The 21,826-nt window shown below is 39.4% G+C and overlaps 1 protein-coding gene across 2 annotated transcripts in view; it reads left to right on the forward strand.

The window, feature by feature from the left end:
• Window positions 1–18,522, forward strand: part of LOC149178570 (putative pre-mRNA-splicing factor ATP-dependent RNA helicase DEAH2) — a 61,750-nt gene extending 43,228 nt beyond the window's left edge. The window contains exons 5-7 of one of the 2 annotated variants that reach the window (XM_089420384.1): window positions 17,656–17,720; window positions 17,860–17,978; window positions 18,081–18,522. In XM_089420384.1, the coding sequence (XP_089276510.1) occupies window positions 17,656–17,720; window positions 17,860–17,978; window positions 18,081–18,237 (341 nt within the window). In that variant the 3' untranslated portion in view covers window positions 18,238–18,522. Of the gene's footprint in view, window positions 1–17,481; window positions 17,721–17,859; window positions 17,979–18,080 lie in introns of both variants that reach the window. The other variant, XM_089420383.1, reaches the window with a different exon arrangement.
• Window positions 18,523–21,826: the final 3,304 nt, after the last annotated feature.

Genomic DNA, 21,826 nt, shown 5'->3' on the forward strand with positions numbered 1-21,826 from the left:
GTCTAATCCTATTGATTTCCTCTGCCCCTCTTGCGAGAAAATGCCACATCTTTCCCTTTCCCTCTAGATGTAGATGCTGGTGCTAGTGGAGTTGGCAGTGGAGTTTGCTATGCTCTAGAAGCTGAAGAACTAGAAGTAGGAGCTATAGGAGGTAGACCACATCCTCTACTGGTGGCAGGGGTAGCTCGGGCAGGTGGTGTCACCTGGAAACATTACAATCTCCCAATCCCGAAATCCTTAAAAACTGATAAGTCTGCTGCATTTTGAATGAAATCTAAAATTCTACTTTCTCCATATGAAATCCAATGAGGCCGGAACCACTCTCAAACATCCTGAGTCATTTCATGGTAATGTTAAAAATTTAAGTAAAAGGATGAAAATGAAGATTAAGGAGAATGTCACTTTTACTTTAAGAATTTAACATTACCATGAATAGCTATCAATACTAGGGCCTAGACTTGATCATTAAGCTGCCCCACTCAAAAATTATTTGTTTCTTTAAAAAAAATTTGCAGCTTATGCAGGCAACGTTTTCTATCAACGGAATACACGTTTTCCAGATGCAGGACACAACGAAAACCGGTGAATACGTTTTACATTTTACAGGACACGATGAAAAACGTTTTCGACACGTTTTAGGGCCGTTTTCGTGTCTGACACGTAAAATACGGGACACGGGACCTTGGAGGACATGTCCTGTGACTTAGGTTCTTACTGTTGTCTAGATCAACAATTCACTACGATCACAGACTCATCGTTCCTAAGGTCATTGTATCACTGTTAGTTCCAGGGTTACTGGAAAAAAGGTGTTGTCATATAAACTTATTGTCACTGTTGATATAACATCAAGATCATTGTCATATATATGTAGTCATCAAGAGAGTTGTCTTATGGAATATAGTACCAACGAGTTTAGTGCGAGCCTTAAAGCCACAATAAATAATTGTGATTTGTTGGTATTTGAGCCCGTAAATTGCATAAACAAGAAAGAAAAATATGGAGAAAACAAGAAACTGAATTCATACAATAGAAACAAGAATTTACGCGGTAAAACCCTGACAGTGTGTCAAGGAAACCTCCACAAGGCAAGGGATTGGAATTCTTATTATTCAAGGTAAAAAATGACTCTCCAACATTACGTCAAGCCTCTCAGGCAACATCATATTAACATGAAGACTTTGTTACATAACTTCTTGTGGTTATGCAACTGTTTGAATCAATGTTGCAAACATCGACATCGGGAAGGGTCCGAAAAACCAAAAAATTGTAAAAATCGGGAAAATATCTGTAAAAATCGGCAAACATCATCAAAATCAAGATACCATCAAAATATCGATAAAAATCGACAAACATCGACTAGGTCGAAAAATTGCGATTTTGAGATAAAATCGGGATGTTATCGAGATGTTCGCAACACTGGGACTCTGAATGGTAAAACCAAATTACTAAGGTAATTACATTTGTAACAATATTTAATTGGTGTCATTCTTTAACAATCTCCACCTTGACAACAATTTTCCTAATCCCTTGCACGTGCACGTTCATCATCTTTTCTGTAAGCCGAGAGAAGCTAAACACCACCATAACTTCTCTACCAAAATTGGTTTAGTGAACATGTCTGCACAATTCTCCTTTGTGTGGACCTTCTTGAGAACGACTTTGTCGCCATCAATTACATGTCTTACAAAATGGTATCTTACATCAATATGCTTATTCTTGTTGTGATAAGCCAGATTAGTAGCTAAATGATTAACACTTTACTGTTACAAAATACATTCACTTTCTCCCACGTCCTTCCAAGCTCATCAAGTAGACCTTTCAACCAGATTGCCTCTTTATAGGCATCTGAAGCAGCTATATATTCTGCTTCAGTAGTGGATAAAGCAATTGTTTCCTGAAGCTTTGACATCCAACTAATCGCTCCACCTGCAAGAGTAAAGACATATCCTATAGTAGATCTCCTCTTGTCCAAGTCACCAACATAATCAACATCAACATATCCGCAGACTGAATCTCCACAACCATTAAAGATGATACAATGGTCACTTGTGCCTCTTAAATACCGAAGCACCCATTTCACTGCTCGCCAATGTTCTCTTGGATTTGCCATGAACCTGCTGACAATTTCAACTGCATGTCAAATGTCAGGTCTTGTAGATACCATCGCATATGTTAAGTTGCCTACCACATTTGCATATGGTACACGAGACATATACTTATTTTCTTCATTAGTTTTAGGACTCACACCTGAAGAAAGCTTAAAATGGGAAGCGAAAGGAACTTTACAAGTATTTTCTCTACATACTTTTGCTACGATAACTAGAGCTTTCCATTTTTCCCGTTTCTGTGTATTTCCATGCCGAAGATCTGTTTTGCAGCTCCAAGATCCTCATATCAAATGTCCCAGAAAGTTGAGCCTTTAACTTGTTGATTTCTTCCATGCTTTTGCTTGCAATAAGCATATCTTTTTTCCCACTGGAAAAATCGTAATCTTTCATTAACTTTGAAAAATTACATGTTGTAGATGCTATTTGCATATGCTGTGTCCTTCTAGCCACTGAGGGCTCGGTCAAAATTTATGAGTTCACCAAAAATCTTTTTGCTACTCTGAGCTTTCTTCACCATGCAGGGTGTTCATTTCAATAATAGGAGTCTGATATATGACTGTACATATGCCACGCAGGGCATTAAACACATAAATATAACCTGAAAAAGTATATACAGAGTTTGTCAAAATATATTGCTCAAAAAATTACAAAAAACAAGTGATCAAGGGCTCTCGGCCCTGTGGTAGTTTTGATCTATGTATGGCCGATGATAGTAGCAGTATTCATTTGTCCCTCGCTGTTCCTGGATCATCCACTCTCCTCTGGGAAGTGCCGTGGCCTCCTTGGATAGCCCGTCAGCACAGCTGTTATGTTCCCTGTAAATGTGATTGCATGAGATGGTGTTAAATTGTGCTTTGAATATATTTACTTCATCCAATATATTACTGAGTGTGTGTGTGTGACAGACAGTAATATTATTGAACCAATTCACAATGATCTTTGAGTCCCCAAAAATATTTAAACTCATGCAATTATGTCCCAAAGAGAAATGCAGGAGGTGACGTAGGGTAATGAGTTCTGCATAATTGTTAGTTCCAGCTCCTAGTCCCATCTTTACTTTAAAATAATGCTGATCATTTAAGTAAAAGATGAAACCACCACCACATCCATGCTGTTGTGCCGCGCCATCGAAGAATGCCCAAGGTATGTTTTTATCAATGGGTGTTGGGGCATGTGGCCTCCGGGGTCGAGGTTGATGAGGTTCAGGCATCTCATTATAAGCTGATATAATACAAGCAATGATGTGAGGCCAACACACAGGTCTGTTGTCAAAAATAGAACGGTTCCGCGCCAGCCAAATATGCCAGCTGATGATCAGAGGAAGACTCTGTAACTTTGAACCCCGATGTTGATTGTACCAAACTTCCCATGCACTGCCGATATCTTCGCCTTCCCAATGCCCAAAAAAATGGATGGAAGTGGAGATATTTTGCCAGAGGTTAATCAGAGATGTGCATTTCAGAAATAGATGGTGGGTCGATTCAGATGAGTTTTTGCACAAAATACACCAGCTCGGTCCATGAAAGGATCGATGGGTGAGGGACTCTCCTGTGGGGACTTTGTCTCTGAGTATACACCAAAAGAACAATCTGGTCCGAGGAGGCGATGTTAATTTCCATATACTCTTCCACCAGAAAGTGGTCTGCTCCGGTTGCTTGTGGGAGATCAAGGTTAGATATCTAGTCTTTGGAGAGTATGTACCATTCTCCGCAAGACACCAGATGAGTTCGTCTGGTCCCTCTTTTATCCTGATGTGTGATTCGCATAATGCAGAAATGTATTCATGCCATTCCTGGTGCCAATGTGGTGGTAAGTCAAGCTGCAAGGCTGATTTCCATCCTTGGGAGAAGATGTTGGTGTTCTGAGGGTCCACGATATTTGCAATCACCTTGATCTCTTGGGAATGAAGATGCTGTATGAGGTCTCTAGACAGCTGATACCTACCACCACCTCCAGACCATGGATCCAAACCAATGCGGGCCAATGAACCATCGTTGATTCTCCAGACGAGATTGTCCCTGATGTGAGGCAGGGAATGTAAAAGTGCCTTCCAGACTGATGAAATGCCAGATTTGGGCCAGCTCGGCAATCGAACCCAGTCCATGATTTGCTGAGGCCATATATACTTATGATATGTGATAGTAGTCCATAGATTTTGTCCTGTCAGCAGAGTCCAGCCCATTTTTGCAGCAAGGGCTTGTGCAAATAGAGGAAGATCTTTTAGACCCCAGCCTCCCCATTTCTTTGGTAGAGCAATCTTGTTCCAGCTCACCCATGCAAAAATCTTTTTGTCTTGATTTCCATTCCAAAGATATCTGTTACAAAGTTGTTGTAGACGAGCCAAAATGTTCCTGGGGATCCATGCAAGTGCCATCCAAAAAACCGGTGTGGCCTCAAGAACAGATTTGATAAGAACAAGCCTGCCAGCTCTAGATAAGTATCTGAGACTCCAGATTGAAAGCCTTTTCTCCAGTTTGGTGACAAGCCAAACCCAATCTGCAATTTTCTGACTAAGAGGCTTTATCCAGAAACCCAAGTATTTGAAACCCCTGTCCAGGGGTATGATACAATAAGGGAAATGCTGGTGGGCAAGTTGAGACTCCTGGATGGAAGTTCGAGCTAAAGTTATGGTAGATTTTGTGTGATTAGCTAACATCCCAGTAGCCGCCGAGAAAAGAGAGAGAATCTTGGAGAAAGTAAGAGAGTCCCGAATACTCCCATCCAGGAAGATGAGGACATCATCCACGAAAAGCAGATGGGTGAGGAAACAGGCATCAGATATCTTGAGACCACAAAGATTTCCATCACGCTTAGCCGATGCAAGCAAGCGACTAAGCCCATCCATGACGATCAAAAAGAGGAGGGGAGAGAGAGGGCAGCGTTGTCTAAGAACACTGAATGTAGGGGAGGTAATACAAGCCATAATCCAGGTGATGAATCCATGGGGAAAGCCCAGATGAATAAGAAGCATCTTAATGTAAAGCCAGCTGACACGGTCAAAAGCTTTTGCCAGATCAATCTTAAGAATAATGCCCTTATGATGTTTAGTCCAGATCGAATGAATTGCCTCCTGGGCCGAGCCAATGGCTTCATGAATCTGGCGATGTTCAAGAAAGGCAAATTGCTGGGGGGCAATATGACGAGATAGAATAGGGCGGAGTCGGTTTGCAATGATCTTGGAGATGATTTTGTACAAACAATTGCATAATGAAATGGGCCTATAGTCATTGAAGGAGGATGGGGAATCAGATTTTGGTATGAGGGCAATAAAAGTCGAATTGATAGCATTGTACAGCGATCCGGACAATCTGCATTCTTCCACAACTTTCAATAGATCATGCCCCAGTAGGTCATAGAACGCAAGATAGAATTCTATGGTCCACCCATCCGGTCCCGGGCTCTTGTCCTTTTTGAACCATTTCAACGTTCCTTCGAGTTCTCCTGCAGTCACAGGTGCACATAATTCCTCGGCCTCATCCTCATTAACGAATCTGGGGAAATGTCTGGCCACATTGATGATATCAGCCAGATTTGAACTAGGTGGGTTTTTGTATAGATTCCTGAAATGTGTAGAGCCGAGATGGGAGAGTTTGTTGAAAGTATCAACAACTCCACCCTCTGGTAGAGGTAAGTTCCATATGGTGTTTGTTACCTTCCTACCTTTTGCATAATTCTGAAAGAATCTAGTATTGTCATCACCTGCTTTCAACCATATGGCCCTACTTCTGAGTCTCAAAGATTCCTCTCGCTCCTTCAAGATCTTAGCCTTCTGATTCTCTAGCTCAATCAAATGTGATTTGTCCTCTGCTGATATAAACCCCAGGCTTCGCTCATCCAGCAGAGAGCTCAGCTCAGATTCGATGTGAGATAGTAGCGAATCCTCCCTCTGGTGTTTCTCTTTTGCCCAATTAATAGAAAGATGTTTGAGCTGAGACAGGTTATGGCAGAAGCCTTTAGCCAAGGAGTCATATCTATCAATCGGGTTTGCAGCCCAGAATTCTGAAACCATGTTAATGTATGCAGGGTCCTGTAACCACACATGGTTAAATTTGAAAGGGGCTTTAGGTTTAGGATGAGGACCAGACACCTCCAGATAAATGGGGGAGTGATCCGAAATGCCCCCTGAACCGACCCATTGCTTGTAGTGATGCAGATGCTGCATGAGGGGGACCTTCAATAGGAACCTATCTAATCTTCGAGCAAGTGCAGCCTCACCCACCCTTCTGTTCCGCCAAGTAGGAAGAGGTTTATTCATGGGGACATCCACTAAGTTGTGCTGCTCCAGGAGGTTTGACATGTACCCCAAAATAGAATCCACTTGAGCCATAGACCCCCAAGATTCACCAAAACCCAGGGAGAAATTGAAATCGCCTCCTAGGATGATGTGATCAGGGGAGAAAATCGTGAGATCAAGCAGGTGCTGCCAGAAATGCTCCCTCTGTTGACAGGGGCCATATATGTTTACAACCCTTAGGTTAATGCCAAGCTCTATCGAAAAAAATCTAATCCAATGAATCCGTGGCCTCCCCAAGATGCTAAAGCTCTGATGGAATGGGGCTTATATCCAATGGCAAGGCCCCCTGATCTCCCTACTGCATCCATTGCCATAAAGTTCCATCCTGGTAAAATAGATTTTAGGGAGCTGGTAATGTGATCAGCCTCACCTAGGGTTTCTTGGAGCAAGATAATGTCAATAGGTTCAACCTCAAAGAGTCTGCGCAGGGCTAGTTTCTTGGAGGCACTAGCCATGCCTCTGCAATTGAATGATAGACACTTCATGGGGGAACCCTACCCGGGGTGTTCAATGCTCTAAGAACCCCATCGAGAGTGGATTGACGGCCAGAGGCGACCTCAACCCCTGCTCGTTTGATGGCTTTGGAGAGGTCTGATTTCCTCCCCCTGCGTAGTCAAAGAAGCCGAGCCGGGTAGGGTGAGTCCCAAGCCAGCAAGATGTACCGGAGTACCGCTAGATAGGGTACGGGAGTGAAGATTATAGTGATGAGATGATGAAATCCTGTTGGAAGATGGAGAGGAGGATGTGGATAATGATTGTAATGAGGGTGCAGCGGTGGCAATAGAGGGAGGAGTAGCCATAGTGCAGTGAGCCACAAAAGTGATAATGGAAGGTGGAACAAAAGATGTGCAAAATGCAATTGAAGGAGATAGAGAGGTCAGAGGAATACCCGATGCTTTTGCAGCTTCAGCAGCCGCCCGAGATCTGGTGAGTGGAGGCGAGTTTGATCTGTGCACTTCGTCCACCGACTTTGGGAGGGGGTTGCTGGCTGGGGGAAATGGGCCCGGAACAGGAGAGCGCTGCACGACCGACGAGTCAATCCTGGAAGGAGCTGGTGACGCCTTTGGAGGGTCCTCTGATTTCTTGATGAGAGGGCAGTCTTTGAAGATGTGACCCACCCTGTGACATCGCCGACAACGGAAGGGAACTCCCTCGTAGTCCAGGATCTGGACCCTGGTGAATTTCCCCCATTGAAGTGTAATTTTCTCCTCCAATCCCTCGCGCGTATCCAAGTGGACCAAGATGCGAGCAAGGGTTCTATTCTTTGATTGCACAAAAGTTTGATCATGGTCCAGGTAGGTACCGAGGGCATTCCCGATCCTGATGAAGACCTCCTCGCACCAGTACTGTAATGGGAGCCCTGGCAAGCGCACCCAGAGTGGCCCAGCCCCAATTTGCTCTCTCTCTGGATCGAAGAGGGGGCTCCATCTCTTGAGAAGTACCAGCGCCATCTCAATGTGCCAGTACCTGGCGAGGACCAAATCCGTGTAATTTTCTTTCGCAAAATGTAGGGCAAACCAGCCCCTGGGTAAGACCTGCACCTCGGGCAGTTCCTTAAGCATTCCACCCCAAATCTCCCGGACCCATAGAGTGAGTCTGACAGCCGAATAAGCTCTGCCGCGAACATGTCCCACGAGTACTGTGTTGGCCATATATGCCACTTCCCCAATAGCAGAGGTCTCGCCAAACCGGATGGTGATGTCCTTTGAAGTCGCCTTCACACACTTTGTCTTTCGCTTCCCTGTACGAGGTGCAGATGGGTGATCTGCCAACGGATCAGGTGAACCTTCCAAAGGGGTATTTTTCACAGACTTTACCTTTACCGCAGGGGTCTCAAAGCATCCCGACGGTGAGTGTGCAGAAGAGGGAGGGTTTGGAACCTCAGATGCGTGGATGACTTCAGGCGGCGCGGTGAAGAAAGTCGAGATGGATGGATGGGGATCAAAAGAGGGTGATGGAGGAGTGTTTGTGGTAAGTATGTGCAGTGTACCAGGTGATAACGGAGGGCAATCCAATGGAAAGCGACCCAATGTACAGAGGAGCAGTACAGTGCCCCGGAAAGGAAACCACCGGCGACGAAATAGTTGGAGCAGGGTCGGACGGGAGAGTAGAGCCAGATGCCAGCGCGGAGAGGTTAGGGTTTCCAAAAATGACACGGTCAGGGTAAGGGTCCTCGGAAAAATCAAGTTCCTCGACTTCCATCGTATCTCCCATGGTGCAAGCAGTAACCGACAGCGGAAAGAGACGTGCGTGGCTGCAATGGAAACGGTGAGCGGAACTGTCGGTCGTCGGGTACCCAGCTCCAGGTGCCTGCAAAGTGCTGCAGTAAATTCTAGGGTTTTACCCTAAACCCTTACAGAAAACGCCTATAAATGCCATTCTTTCTTTTCTGTCTTCACATATCTAATAAGCATATCGTCAACATACAAAAACAAGATAATGAATATGGCATTGAAACTTTTAAAGTACACACAACTATCATATTCACTTCTAGTGAAGTTCTGGTTCACCATGAAGGAGTCAAACTTCTTGTACCATTGCATGGGAGACTGCCTCAAGCCATACAATGATTTCCTAAGCTTGCAAACTAATACTCTCTTGCGATCTTGTACAAAACCTTTTGGTTGTTCCATATAGATCTCTTCATCCAAATCTCCATGAAGAAAAGTTGTTTTAACATCTAACTGTTCTAACTCAAGGTCAAGTAATGCAATTAGTGCTAACATAGTACGAATAGAAACAAGTTTTACGACTGGTGAAAAAATCTCATGAAAGTCAATACCTTCTACCTGAGAGTACCCTTTTGCTACTAGCCTCGCCTTATATCTTTCAATACTTCCATCAACATTTTGCTTCAATTTGAAGACCCATTTACATCCGACAACACTTCTTCCTTTAGGAAGTTCTACAAGATCCCAGTTTTTGTTCTTGGCTAAGGAATCCATTTCCTCATCCATAACCTTCTTCTATTTTTCATTAGCCGCATCACCCATTGCTTCCTAATAACAAGAAGCTTCCCCATCTTTAGTAATCAATGCAACAGATGAAGCAAAATCTTCATACCTCTTGGGTGTTCTTCTTTCCCTTGTAGATCTCCTAAGAGTGACTGGTTGTTGAGCTAGTTCCTGAACTTCTACAGTTTCCTTTACATCTTCTTCACCTTTTTCTTCAGATTTTTCTTCCTCTTTTTGACTTTTTGAAAAAGGTTGAGTCTCCAACTGAATTTGTTGATTCGACAATACTTAATCCTGTTCGATTTATTCAACATCTGATTTTAGAAGAGAAGATTCATCAAACGTTACATCTCTACTAATGACTATCTTATGCAAAGAAGGATCCCACAACTTGTATCCTTTCACAACATTGTCATACCCAAAAAAGACATAACATTTTTCTTTTGGGTTTAACATAGACATTGATTCTTTGGAATAAGAGCATAGGCATTACAATAAAAAATTCTTAAATATGAATAATCACAAGACTGACCCGACCAAATTTCATCAAAATTTTTACAATTAATAGCAACTAAGGTGATTTGTTTACCAAATAACAAGCAGTGGATATTGCTTCTGCCCACAACTCCTTTTGCAGATTAACATTGTTGATCATGCTTCTGGCTCTCTCCATAATAATCATGTTCATATGTTTAGCAGTGCCATTTTCTTGAGGAGTATAGACAACAATTTTATGTCTAACAATCCCTTCATTCTTGCAATATTGTTCAAATTTTAAGGAAGTGAATTCATTGCCATTGTCAGTTCTTAAATATTTAACTGTATTGCCTGTTTCTCTTCCACCATAGCTTTAAATTATTTAAAAGCATTAAATACATCAAATTTTCTTTTTAACATATAAACCCAAAATTTCCTTGAGTAGTAATCGATAAATGTTATGGAGTAAGATGCACCTCCATAAGATATTGTAGGAGATGGTCCCCAAAGATCAGAATGAATATAATCCAAAATTTCTTTACTATTATGACTACCAACTTTAAATTTTTGTCTACATTGTTTTCCATATACACAATGTTTGCAAAAATCCAAACTCAATGATTTCAAATTAGGAAGTAATTTGTGATTCATTAGTACTTGAAGGCCCTTCTCGCTCATGTGACCCAACGTTTGATGCCATATGCGAATATCTTCTCCTGCCTTCTCAGATACAGTCGTTGCCTCATTGACTTGAGTACTTTCTTTAAGTTTGTAAAGGTTTATGATCTTCTCTGCCTTCATAACAACTAGAGCACCCTTTGAAAGTCTCAACACTCCACCTTGACCTGTAAACTCATAACCTTCTGAGTCCAATACTCCCAAAGGAATCAATTTTTTTCAACTCAGATACTTGTCTAACATCAATCAATGTTCTAATCGTACCATCATACATTTTAATTTTGACATTTCCCACCCCAATAGTTTGACAACATACATTATTACCCATAAACACAGAACAACGATTCACAGCTTGATATGAAGTGAACTAGTTTTTGTGCAGACTCATGTGATGATGAGGAGTGCCGGAATCTAACAACCAATCTTCAGAATGCTGAGAAACATTGCAATTTGATAAAGCTTCATCTATCATACCTGATTCAGCGGACAAAACTTCATTAATCATATTTGACTCGACTTGATTTGCTTCCTTCTTTGGGTTTTCTCCAGACTCTTATATTTTCCAACAATGCTTTTTGAGATGCCATGTTTTGTTGCAGAACCAACATTTGGCTTTACACTTCTTGCCTCTTGACTTTGATCTGGAAGAACTTCTTACGTTTTCTCCTCTCTCCCTGGACCGGCCTTTGGTTACCATAGCTTCTGGCGTGGAAGTTTCAATGCTAGACTCCTCCATACATCTTTAATCAAATTCTAAAGATTTAGTTGTGCTCAAACTGATAGAAACCACCAAATGATCCAAAGACTCGGGCAAGGAGCATAACAAAGTAATGGATTTATCTTCTTCTTCAAATTTGACATTCATATCAGTCAATTGGCAAATAAGTGTATTAAATACATTTAAGTGTTCTGTAATTTTATTGCCCTCCTTCATCGGGGACTACGACTCCCTCTTCAAATAAATTATGTTGGTTAAGACTTGGTCATGTACAAAGTTTCCAATTTACCCCACAAATTTGCTGCTGAGGTTTCTTCAACAATGTTGTAGAGAACTTTATCTGCTAGGCACAACCTGATGGTACTGAGAGCTCGGGCATCCAAGTCCTCCCATTCCAAATTTATCATGCCAGTAGATCTCTTTCTAACCCTTGTTGCGCCAACAAATCTGATACTTTCAGTTTCCACAATGCAAAATTGTATCTACCGATGAACTTATCCACCTCAAATTTGCATTGTGGAAACTGAAAGTACGGGATTTGTTGGTTCTCCACCTCCACGGGTTCTTTCAAAGGTCCCAAAAAAAAGAATCCTTCACCTAGGGTTTTCTTCCCTTTTAAATTTCTGCTTTCAGCTAGGGTTTTCTCTTAATTTGATTTTTGAATTTTCTTGCTTCTGGGTTTTCAACTAGGGTTTCTAATAAAAATATGCTTCTTGTTTTAAAATTCCCAAATAATTTTATTGTTTCTTCTTCAAACAGAAAACCCTACCCCCTTCTTTTTTACAGAAATCCAAACTCAAAAAACCAGAAAAAAATGTAAACCCAGATTTTTTTTTTAAAAATGACTCCACTAAATCTTTAGAAACCCTACTTATTTTCAACAGCAAATTCTCAAAATAATTCTTCCATTAAAAAAAAAAAATCTTCAGAGATACCACATTAGCAATGAAACTCTGCTAGGTTATTAAAAAATACCACCTTTGTTCCCTCTGCTGCCTTAGATTTCTTCAGCGCTATCTGCACTCTTGACACCAACAACTTATGGTTTGGCGGTAATTTTCAATTCTGAGACTCCTCTGCAGTCTCAGCTCTTCTATGACTGCTCCTCAAGGATCTTCAATAGCGGAGACAGCCCTGGTGGCTTCACAAAGAGAAAGGCTCCCTGCATCCCCTCAAATTTTAACAGCTTCAGGCAATTAGACTGGTGGCTCCACTCAGTAGTCTTTTCAATTAGACAGTGACTCCCTGTGGGCCTTGATTTTTGAATTTTCTTGCTTCTGGGTTTTCAACTAGGGTTTTTAATAAAAATATGCTTCTTGTTTTAAAATTCCCAAATAATTTTATTGTTTCTTCTTCAAACAGAAAACCCTACCCCCTTCTTTTTTACAGAAATCCAAACTCAAAAAACCAGAAAAAAATGTAAACCCAGATTTTTTTTTTTAAATGACTCCACTAAATCTTTAGAAACCCTACTTCTTTTCAACAGCAAATTCTCAAAATAATTCTTCCATTTAAAAAAAAAAATCTTCAGAGATACCACATTAGCAATGAAACTCTGCTAGGTTATTAAAAAATACCACCTTTGTTCCCTCTGCTGCCTTAGATTTCTTCAGCGCTATCTGCACTCTTGACACCAACAACTTATGGTTTGGCGGTAATTTTCAATTCTGAGACTCCTCTGCAGTCTCAGCTCTTCTATGGCTGCTCCTCAAGGATCTTCAATATCGGAGACAGCCCTGGCGGCTTCACAAAGAGAAAGGCTCCCTGCATCCCCTCAAATTTTAACAGCTTCACTGGTGGCTCCACTCAGTAGTCTTTTCAATTAGACAGTGACTCCCTGTGGGCCTTCAAAATTTTTGCAGCATTTGGTTTCAAAAACGTCAGCATCTAATAGACTCCTCTAGAGATTAATCAAGCTTTCCGTTTTTCTGCACCGGCGGCTTGACTTTAACTTTTAGTACGGGTGCCAAAAAATAGAAACGGTTCCACGTCTCTACTGGCGGCCCGACAGATCTTTGCTTGTATCTGACTTAGGATCTATGTTGCACAGGGACCTGTCCCCCACAAAAATACTCACGTACCTTGCGTCCCTGCATTCCTGGGACTTTTGGACCCTTAGGAAACGTCCCCAAACTGTTGGGGACTTGCTAACCATCCCCAAGACTTTCCAGACAGATTTTAGGGATGTTTTTGACAATTTTCAAGGGTTTTCTGTGCAGATTTCAGGAATTCTTTTGGGAAGGTTTTAGGGATAATCCAAGCACAGAGCTTCAGTTTTGACAATCATGGACATTGATGATTGAACAATATGATCATTTTTCCTATTCATTTTTTTTGGAATGCATTGAATCTAATTTTTTTGTACAAGTTGCAGCTCAAAACATGGGTTTTGTATGATGGGTTTCATTTTGGATTTCTAATGATTTAGATATTGGAATTTCAATGGTAAAATTACAAAAAGCACCCTCCATGTCAAGAAAATAGAAAATACAACTTTTTAAAAAGATGATCCTTGTGGTTATTTTTCTTGTTCTTTCTTAGGATCATCTCAACTTTTACATATTGTATGTGGGTTTCGAGGACTCATTCAAGTTCAGTGCTTCCATCATCCCAACCCCAAGCATTGTGAAAACGATCAGATAGTTGTGAATTGGATTGAGTATTAAATGTTTAAATAAATTCCTATTCAAACCCCTTTTTAATATGAAATATGAATTTAATATCATTAGAAAACCAAATTATTTTATAATGACTTTCAACACAACTATAAAAGTTTGCAAAACCTATTGAAAAGGGAATGCCTTTTGTGTTTAACATAGTCATCATTAACAAGAAATATGAGGAAAATAAACTAATATAAAGACAATTCTCTTTGATAGATTGTTCATGGACCTTATTACAAATTTAAAGTAGTTACACTTAAGTTTCCTAAAGCTAAATCTCATGTCTAGTGGCCAATAATGGAATGTCACTTAACCCCTTTTCAAATTGTTTGAGATTTTAATTGGCGAGTGTAAGGGTTGTGCATAATACTAGCTTGAAACAACTACAAATGTTAATATTAAATTCTGCACACACACACACACACACACACATATATATATATTGTCGTCCCCAACTCCCCAGCCCTTGAAAATTTGGGGGTGCGCTCTAGCCGTTCGGTTCTCCAGTCCCCGCCGTTCCCCTGTCCCCAAAACCAGTGCAACATAGCTTAGGATATTTGGTGGTTTGACTCGTTTAATCGGCTCTTATTTCAACGGCAATTCTCATCTTAATAAATTAAACTTGTGCAGATACCATATGATCCCACATTCCTCTGATTTCATGGCCCTCACGCTCCTCACTCTGATACCATTTTTTGGTATTTGAGCCCATAAATTGCATAAACAAGAAAGAAATTTATGGAGAAAACAAGAAACTGAATTCATATAATAGACACAATAATTTACGAGGTAAAACCTTGACAGTGTGTCAAGGAAACTTCCATAGGGCAAGGGATTGGAATTCTTATTATTCAAGATAAAAGATGACTCTCCGACATTATATCAAGCCTTTCGGGCAACATCATTTTAACATGAAGACTTCATTACATAACTTCCTGTGGGTACACAATCGTCAAAACGGTAAAACCAAATTACTAAGGTAATTACATTTGTAACAATCTTTATTTGTTGTCATTTTTTAACACAATTTATTGTAAGTAATACAATCCACAGAGATACAGGCCATTTAATAGAAATTCGAGCCATTAAAATATAGAGTGCGATCCTCACCGGAGATACGAGCCATAGTTGAACATATGAGCCATTGTATGTTGCCCTAAAGAAAAATGATGCCCCTGTGGAATGTGATTCAGTAGAGATATATATACAGATCCAAACCTTTACAGGTGTGAGTTGTTTCAGACACGATCCATCACAGAGTGTAGAGAAATGCTAGATTCATATGCCACTAAGGCGTGCCACAATGAGCTTCTGGAGTATAGAACGAACCACAGAGATATGTAGTGTTGTGAGCCAAAGTTAAGATGAATCCGAGTCCAGAATTTTGTTTAATCCGCAGAGACAACAAACCACTGTGATAGCGAGCCACAGTGAGCTATAGTAAATTCAAACTACAAAGGAAATGCATGCTCTGTCACAGTAGTCACTGAAATACAAACCGAGGAACAAACCATGGCACAGAGAATAGACGAGCTCCCTTAGAAATCTTTGATCCAAATGCCAACAGAGTGATCTTCAGGCCTCCTTCTTCAAACCACCTTTGCTCTGATACTATGTTGAGAAATCTGGAGGCTTAAGAATTAAGATTGATTTCTGTCATGATAATTACTTGTGAATTTGTTGGCTTATTTATTATATTTATATTTTCTTTTTTCATCAAGCAATTACCAAAAATACATAACATGAAGATTACAGAAGACAAAAGAACATAAAGATGTAGGCTCCAAGCTAGGGCAAGCCGCAAAACACCTCCAAGGGGAAAGCCCAGGAAAAAAATTCTCTTCTTACAGAATCAGATCAAAGTGAGAAATCCAAGACCCAAAGTCAACCTCCAAGATGCCAAGTCAAGTCCTCCAAATCCATCAATCTCAGTCACAGAAAATAGCATCAGTCTATGCCACAAAATTTCGCTCTTATCTCAAGTTATCTTTCCACAGAAGACCAGAATCGTTTGAGATTATTTTTGCACAGGAAGGTTGCATCAACTTAACAGAAAACTCACATCAATTTGCAGATGTAAGACCTCAGGAACTCACACTTCTTTAGCCTCTGAAATTTACACATTTATACCTCAGAAGTTATCACAGAAAGAGCACTGAATTGCTTGGCCGAATTGGAGTAGGATATATGCCAATATAGAGTTGTTCCAACATGCAAAAAGACACATCCTTTCAATGAGCCGACTTGTCATCCAGGAGGGCCGAGTTGGCTTCTTGAGGTGATTTTACTCAAATTACATTTTCAAAAATTATTTTTTCTTTGTTCTTTACAATCAGTCCAAATAGGAATTTGACTCTTCAACTCAACAAATCCTAGAAGCATGAAGAACATGCTTAACAAATGAAAAAAATAAAAATTTTCTTTTTCTCTTTTTCTTCTTTTTGCTTTTTACATAAAATACATAATGATACAAGTACAATGAAAATTATGAAGACTAAACTATCTGAAATGTTATTATTCCAATTTATTTTTGTGAAGTTGCAGAGATATAGATGATGTTATTTTTACATTTTTTAAACATAACTATTTATGGTCGTTATGCTTAAAAACCGTAAAAATAACTTCATCTATATCTCTGCAACTTCACAAACATAAATTGGAATAATAACATTTCAGATAGTCAAATAAACAAAACTTATACTGCTTGTTCATAGAGGGATTTGGATTCAGGGCTTCTGCAGCTTCGGAGGACATTTGGATTTGACAGACACAATGATCAGCAACTTCATGGCTACCTCCTCTGAATGTTTCATTGAATGAAATTGCACTGCATGTAGATTGCAAGAAGATTCTAAAAAATATCTTTATATATTAATCTTAGGAGTCTAAATAATAACCTTTATTATGTATCTCTGCAACTTAACAAACATAAATTGGAATAACAACATTTCAGATAGTTAAATAAGCAAAACTGCTACTGCTTGTTCATAGAGGGATTTGGATTCAGGGCTTCTGCAGCTTCGGAGGACATTTGGATTTGACAGACACAATGATCAGCAACTTCATGGCTACCTCCTCTGAATGTTTCATCGAATTAAATTGCACTGCGTGTAGAGGTCAAGAAGACCACTGAGGCAAATATAACTTGTTGAGAATCTAGATCCATCTTTGCCCGGGATATATCAAGTATTGACTCTTGAGAGGGATCAAATCCTTCATGGTACAAATTTCTTTGAGGGATTAACTTGAGGTTTGCATCTCGAGGAATTTGTTCCTTCTTTGTGCTCGATAGATTTTTGGTTAAGATTGATTTAAGCTAGTTGAGTATAGTTTTTTGTTTTTATTTGCACAAATTGTGTATGCACTAATTTGTTTTTTCTGAAGCTTGTATGCACTAAAAATTAATTAATTTTTTTTTAAATATTTTTTCCTTCATTCCTGCCCCTTGTCCCTCTAAATTTGGTAGATATCTTGCACCCATACCTGAACCTTGCCCTCCTCCCCTACCATAAACCTTGGTCATGCACATGCTAAATGCTTTTGTATTCTTTGTTGTTGATTCCAACTTTTCCTCGTACTGGTTTTGCAGATGAAGATCCAAATTGGTGCTACGAAAATTTTATAAATTCAAGGGCTCTCAAAGTTGCCAACAATGTTAGACAGCAGTTAACTCGCATCATGACAAGACACAACCTTAAGTTGTGTAGCACTGATTTTAAAAGTCACGAGTACTATCCTAATTTAAGGAAGGCAATGCTCGCAGGCTATTTCATGCAGGTGGCTCACCGAGAGCGGAGTGGACAGTATCTCACAGTAAAAGACAATCAGGTGTGAATATTTTTTTGATTAATATGATCTTATGAAGTTAATTGCAAGTGTGAATTTTGTTTTCTATCCTATGCACATGTTCTGAACTTTGTTTTCATTCCTTTTGTTATGATTGTTTATCCTGATTTACAATACACAGATTGTTCAGTTGCATCCTTCAACCTGTGTTGATCACAAGCCAGAATGGGTCCTATACAATGAGTATGTGTTGACAAGTAGTAATTTCATTCGTATGGTCACTGATGTTCGAGGAGAGTGGTAAGTGCATACTATCTCATTGTTGCTTTTGATGTGTTGATCTTACTTTTGTAAGCAAAGTCATTTCCGTCTTACAATTTCACGGTCACCCCATTGTTACAGGCTGATAGATATCGCCCCTCATTATTATGACCTTAGCAACTTTCCTCAGTGCGAGGCAAGGTATGTCTTGGAGAGGCTTTATAATAAGCGTGGAAGGGACAAATCGGTTCGCAAAAACAAGAGTAAAAAAACTGTTCTTAAATCAGCTGTATGTTAGCCTAATCTATCCTCTCAATTCCTCTGACAGAGATAAATGCATATATGGTTTTTGGAGGTTATTTGTTGACCGTTGGTCCAGACTCCAGATTAAACCATATGGAATGAGCTTGTTCATAGGAGAAACTGTATACCATTTTACACTAAGTTGCTGTTATTATCAGCATCATCTTTTTTTTTTTGAAACAATGTATTTAGATAAGTATTGGTCTCTATTTTATTTAGCATTTTTCTGATAATAATATTTTTCTGAATGTTCAAAGATAAATTTTTGTATTTGAGAGTCTACCGCTTGCATACTGCTGTATGATCACAGGAGACTATGCCACAATCTGTAGATTGTGTTTTATTGCTGTTATTCTTTTTCCTTTGGAAGTAGGTTTTGTGGCTGTGGGCAGAAAGGGCTTCTATATTGTTAAGCAGCATGTTAGAAAGATCGCTTATTATAATCTTTTTGGTTATCCCCCCAGAGTAAACCAAAACTAAATACATTTATGGTTTTTGGAGGTTATTTGTTGACCGATGGGCTAGAGTAAACCATATGGAATGAGCTTGTTCATTGGAGAAACAGTATACCATTTTAAAAGAAGTTATTATCAGCATCGTCTTCTTTTTTTGAACATTGTATTTAGATATCACTGGTCTCTATTTTATTTAGCATTTTTCTGATATTTTTCTGGATGTTCAAAGATAACTTTTTTGTATTTGAGAGTGTGCCATTTGCATAATGCTGTATGACCACAGGAGACTATGCCACAATCTGTAGATTGTGTTGTACTGCTGAGATTCTTTTTTGTCCGGAAGTAGGTTTTGTGGTTCTAGGCAGAAAGGGCTTCTAGGATTGTTGAATTGCAGGTTAGAAAGATCCACTTATTGTAATCCTTTTGGTTATTCCCACAGAAAGAGCTTTAGTGAATGCCTCGATATCAGAAAATTGTTCCCTATACCTTACCACCATTGCCACTATAGATTCTTGTCACTTGACAATATACATTTAACTAAATTTTTATCTCAGTTTTTTTTGTTTGCGACTCTCCGTGTTTAGTATGCTTTAAGAGTTGTACTACAGTTGCAGTCAAGGCATATCACCACGTAATTTTACAAATGTGTTGTACATTTAAAGGCACCTGCGTAGGGAAATGGATGATCGTATACTATTCAGTGCACAATGAAGACATAAGTTACAAGTTTTCTGGACTAGTCACTAAACCATGAGAGGATAATTGTTTAGTGAACAAGTGTGATGAATAAAAATTGAAAAAGCACTTAGTATATTGTTTGTAATACTGTGGGTATCATTGTAAGAATTTCCTAGTGATTAGTTTGATATTGGGAAATTGCTGGACATGCTTCACTGTTTTCTAATCAGTAAAAGTAAGGGTATCATTCTATTATAATTATAAAATTCTTTAGATTACAAACACGGCTTGTGTTGTGGGAGCATGGGATATGCCCTATAATATCTCAGCCCTATATGGAAAAACGACAGACAGAATACTGTTCTGAAACTATAAACCTGGAAAAAAAGCAGGCGACTTTTCTAACATAAATTGGCTAAATATCCTGCAACATTGTGATTTTATCACGGACTAATTTCTCCATGTATTAAATAAGAGAATATATTGGAAATAAAACAATATATAAATGGTTGAACTTAGTTACTCTCTTGTAAATATGTAAATGTGTAAATGCATCGAAACAATAATGTAAGACTCAGAATATGAGTCGTAACATTTCAGTGTTTGGACTCGTTGTTTACTGTTTAATATGAGACGTTTTGCTCTAAGAGGGGTGTAGGAGGAGATTGCTACGAGGGAGTGGGGTTACAGATATTTTCTATGTCAAGCACATGAGGGGTTTTTATCACGTTGAGCACATAAAGGGTTTATCATGTACACAAGGTTTAGGTGAGCAATCTTGACACTGCCATGGGAAGCAACTGTGAGATTATCTTTCTGCCTAGAGTGAGCAGTATTGCTGTCCCCTCTAGTGTACAGGATTCCAGATTTGTAACACAGAAGTCCTTTGTACTTCCATTTCTATTTAAATGAATACAAAGGAAAGATATCATCTCCATCTGAATGGCTAATTCGAATATCTATTTATTGTTATGTTATGATTCTTTGGTGCTTTGAAATCCTTGATATTGCCTTGTAATCAATATGTATTTATATGCTGAAAATCGCATCAGATTAATAATATGCATACCTTTTCTTTCCTTGCAGATTGATTATTATGTAATGCATGAAACAGACGAGATTCTAAACTAGGGAAAACATTTGGTTACAAATTTTAATTGAGCAAGGCTAGTCTACGACACCTTAGAAACATTAAAAACAAAAGAGAAATCTTACAGACTAGCCTCCCGGTTTCCATTATTGGCATTGATATCCCAAGTCGCCATTCTTGCATTAGCGTCTTGAATATGCAAGAACGACATGCTATAAAATCAGAAAGGCAGAAAGATTTCCTTATCTTGATAATTACTTGTGATATTTATTTATCTTCTTTTACCTCTTCTTCAATTTCTTTGTCTTCTTTTATCTTCTTATCATCAAGCAACTACCAAAACGTAAACTTGAAGATCAAGGACACAGGATGTAAGCTCTCATCCAGGGCAAAACCCTTGGGGAAAACCCAAAAATTCTATTCTCTTCTATGGAACCAAATCAAATGAGACAACCAAGACCTTTTGACCAAGATAAAGACCTCCAATCCACCAAGTCAGCCTCCCAAGATGATTAGCCAAACTCCAAAAGTCAACTCAAGTGAAACTGCTTCAATAGTGCAACTAACTCAGATTTTGGCCCTTCTGCAGCTTCAGATTCTTCGAACGTGTGAGGGAAAGAAAGAGAAAAATGGTCTTCAATTTCTTCGTTAGGGTTCCTCTTCCTTTGCTTAGAGTTTCTCCTTGTTATTATAGCTTCCTTCACGCCTTTCTCTTCTTATTTCACACTCCTTCAATTGCAGATCGAATTCTTGGATTGGATAATCAAATAGGTTGAGTTGCACTGCTATTTATAGTGGTTGTAGCTCCCATACAGAGGCTGACTTGATGAAGGGCAAATCGACTTGGTGGATGAGGGTTTACATGACCAATTACATAAGAAGCCCAAGAAGTGTCTATTACATGATGACAAGGACTATGACTCATGACACAAACCCTAGAAGTACACAATGGGTGCTTTGACCTAGATTCAAAATAAACAAAGCATGAAACCCATGCTCATAAATAAGTTTTCTTTTACAAATAATTTTCTTTTTTCTTTTCTTTTGACAAATACATTACATCATGACTCAAATACAATTATGAAGACTGATACTAGTTACATTTCTCAACACGACATTCAATGTTGAGAGATCCTTGCCATGTTTCACCAAGGCCTTGGAGATGAGCAGAGGGGTAATTATTAGATAAGTAAGCATGCGAGAGATTGGGTCTCCCCACTCTTATTAGGCATCGACGTGCATGTGCCACATCACGTTGAGGGTGTTATGGAATAGGTTGCACCAACCTCTACCATGCATGAGATCTATGAGGGGAATGTCCAAGGGGGGTTCCGTCCTTTTCTTTTCCTTGCAATGTTGTC

The sequence above is a fragment of the Pinus tabuliformis genome, chromosome 4_1 (assembly GCF_031772625.1).
Source record: "Pinus tabuliformis cultivar Carrire ecotype Pingquan chromosome 4_1, CPIR1, whole genome shotgun sequence".
NCBI lineage: Eukaryota > Viridiplantae > Streptophyta > Pinopsida > Pinales > Pinaceae > Pinus > Pinus tabuliformis.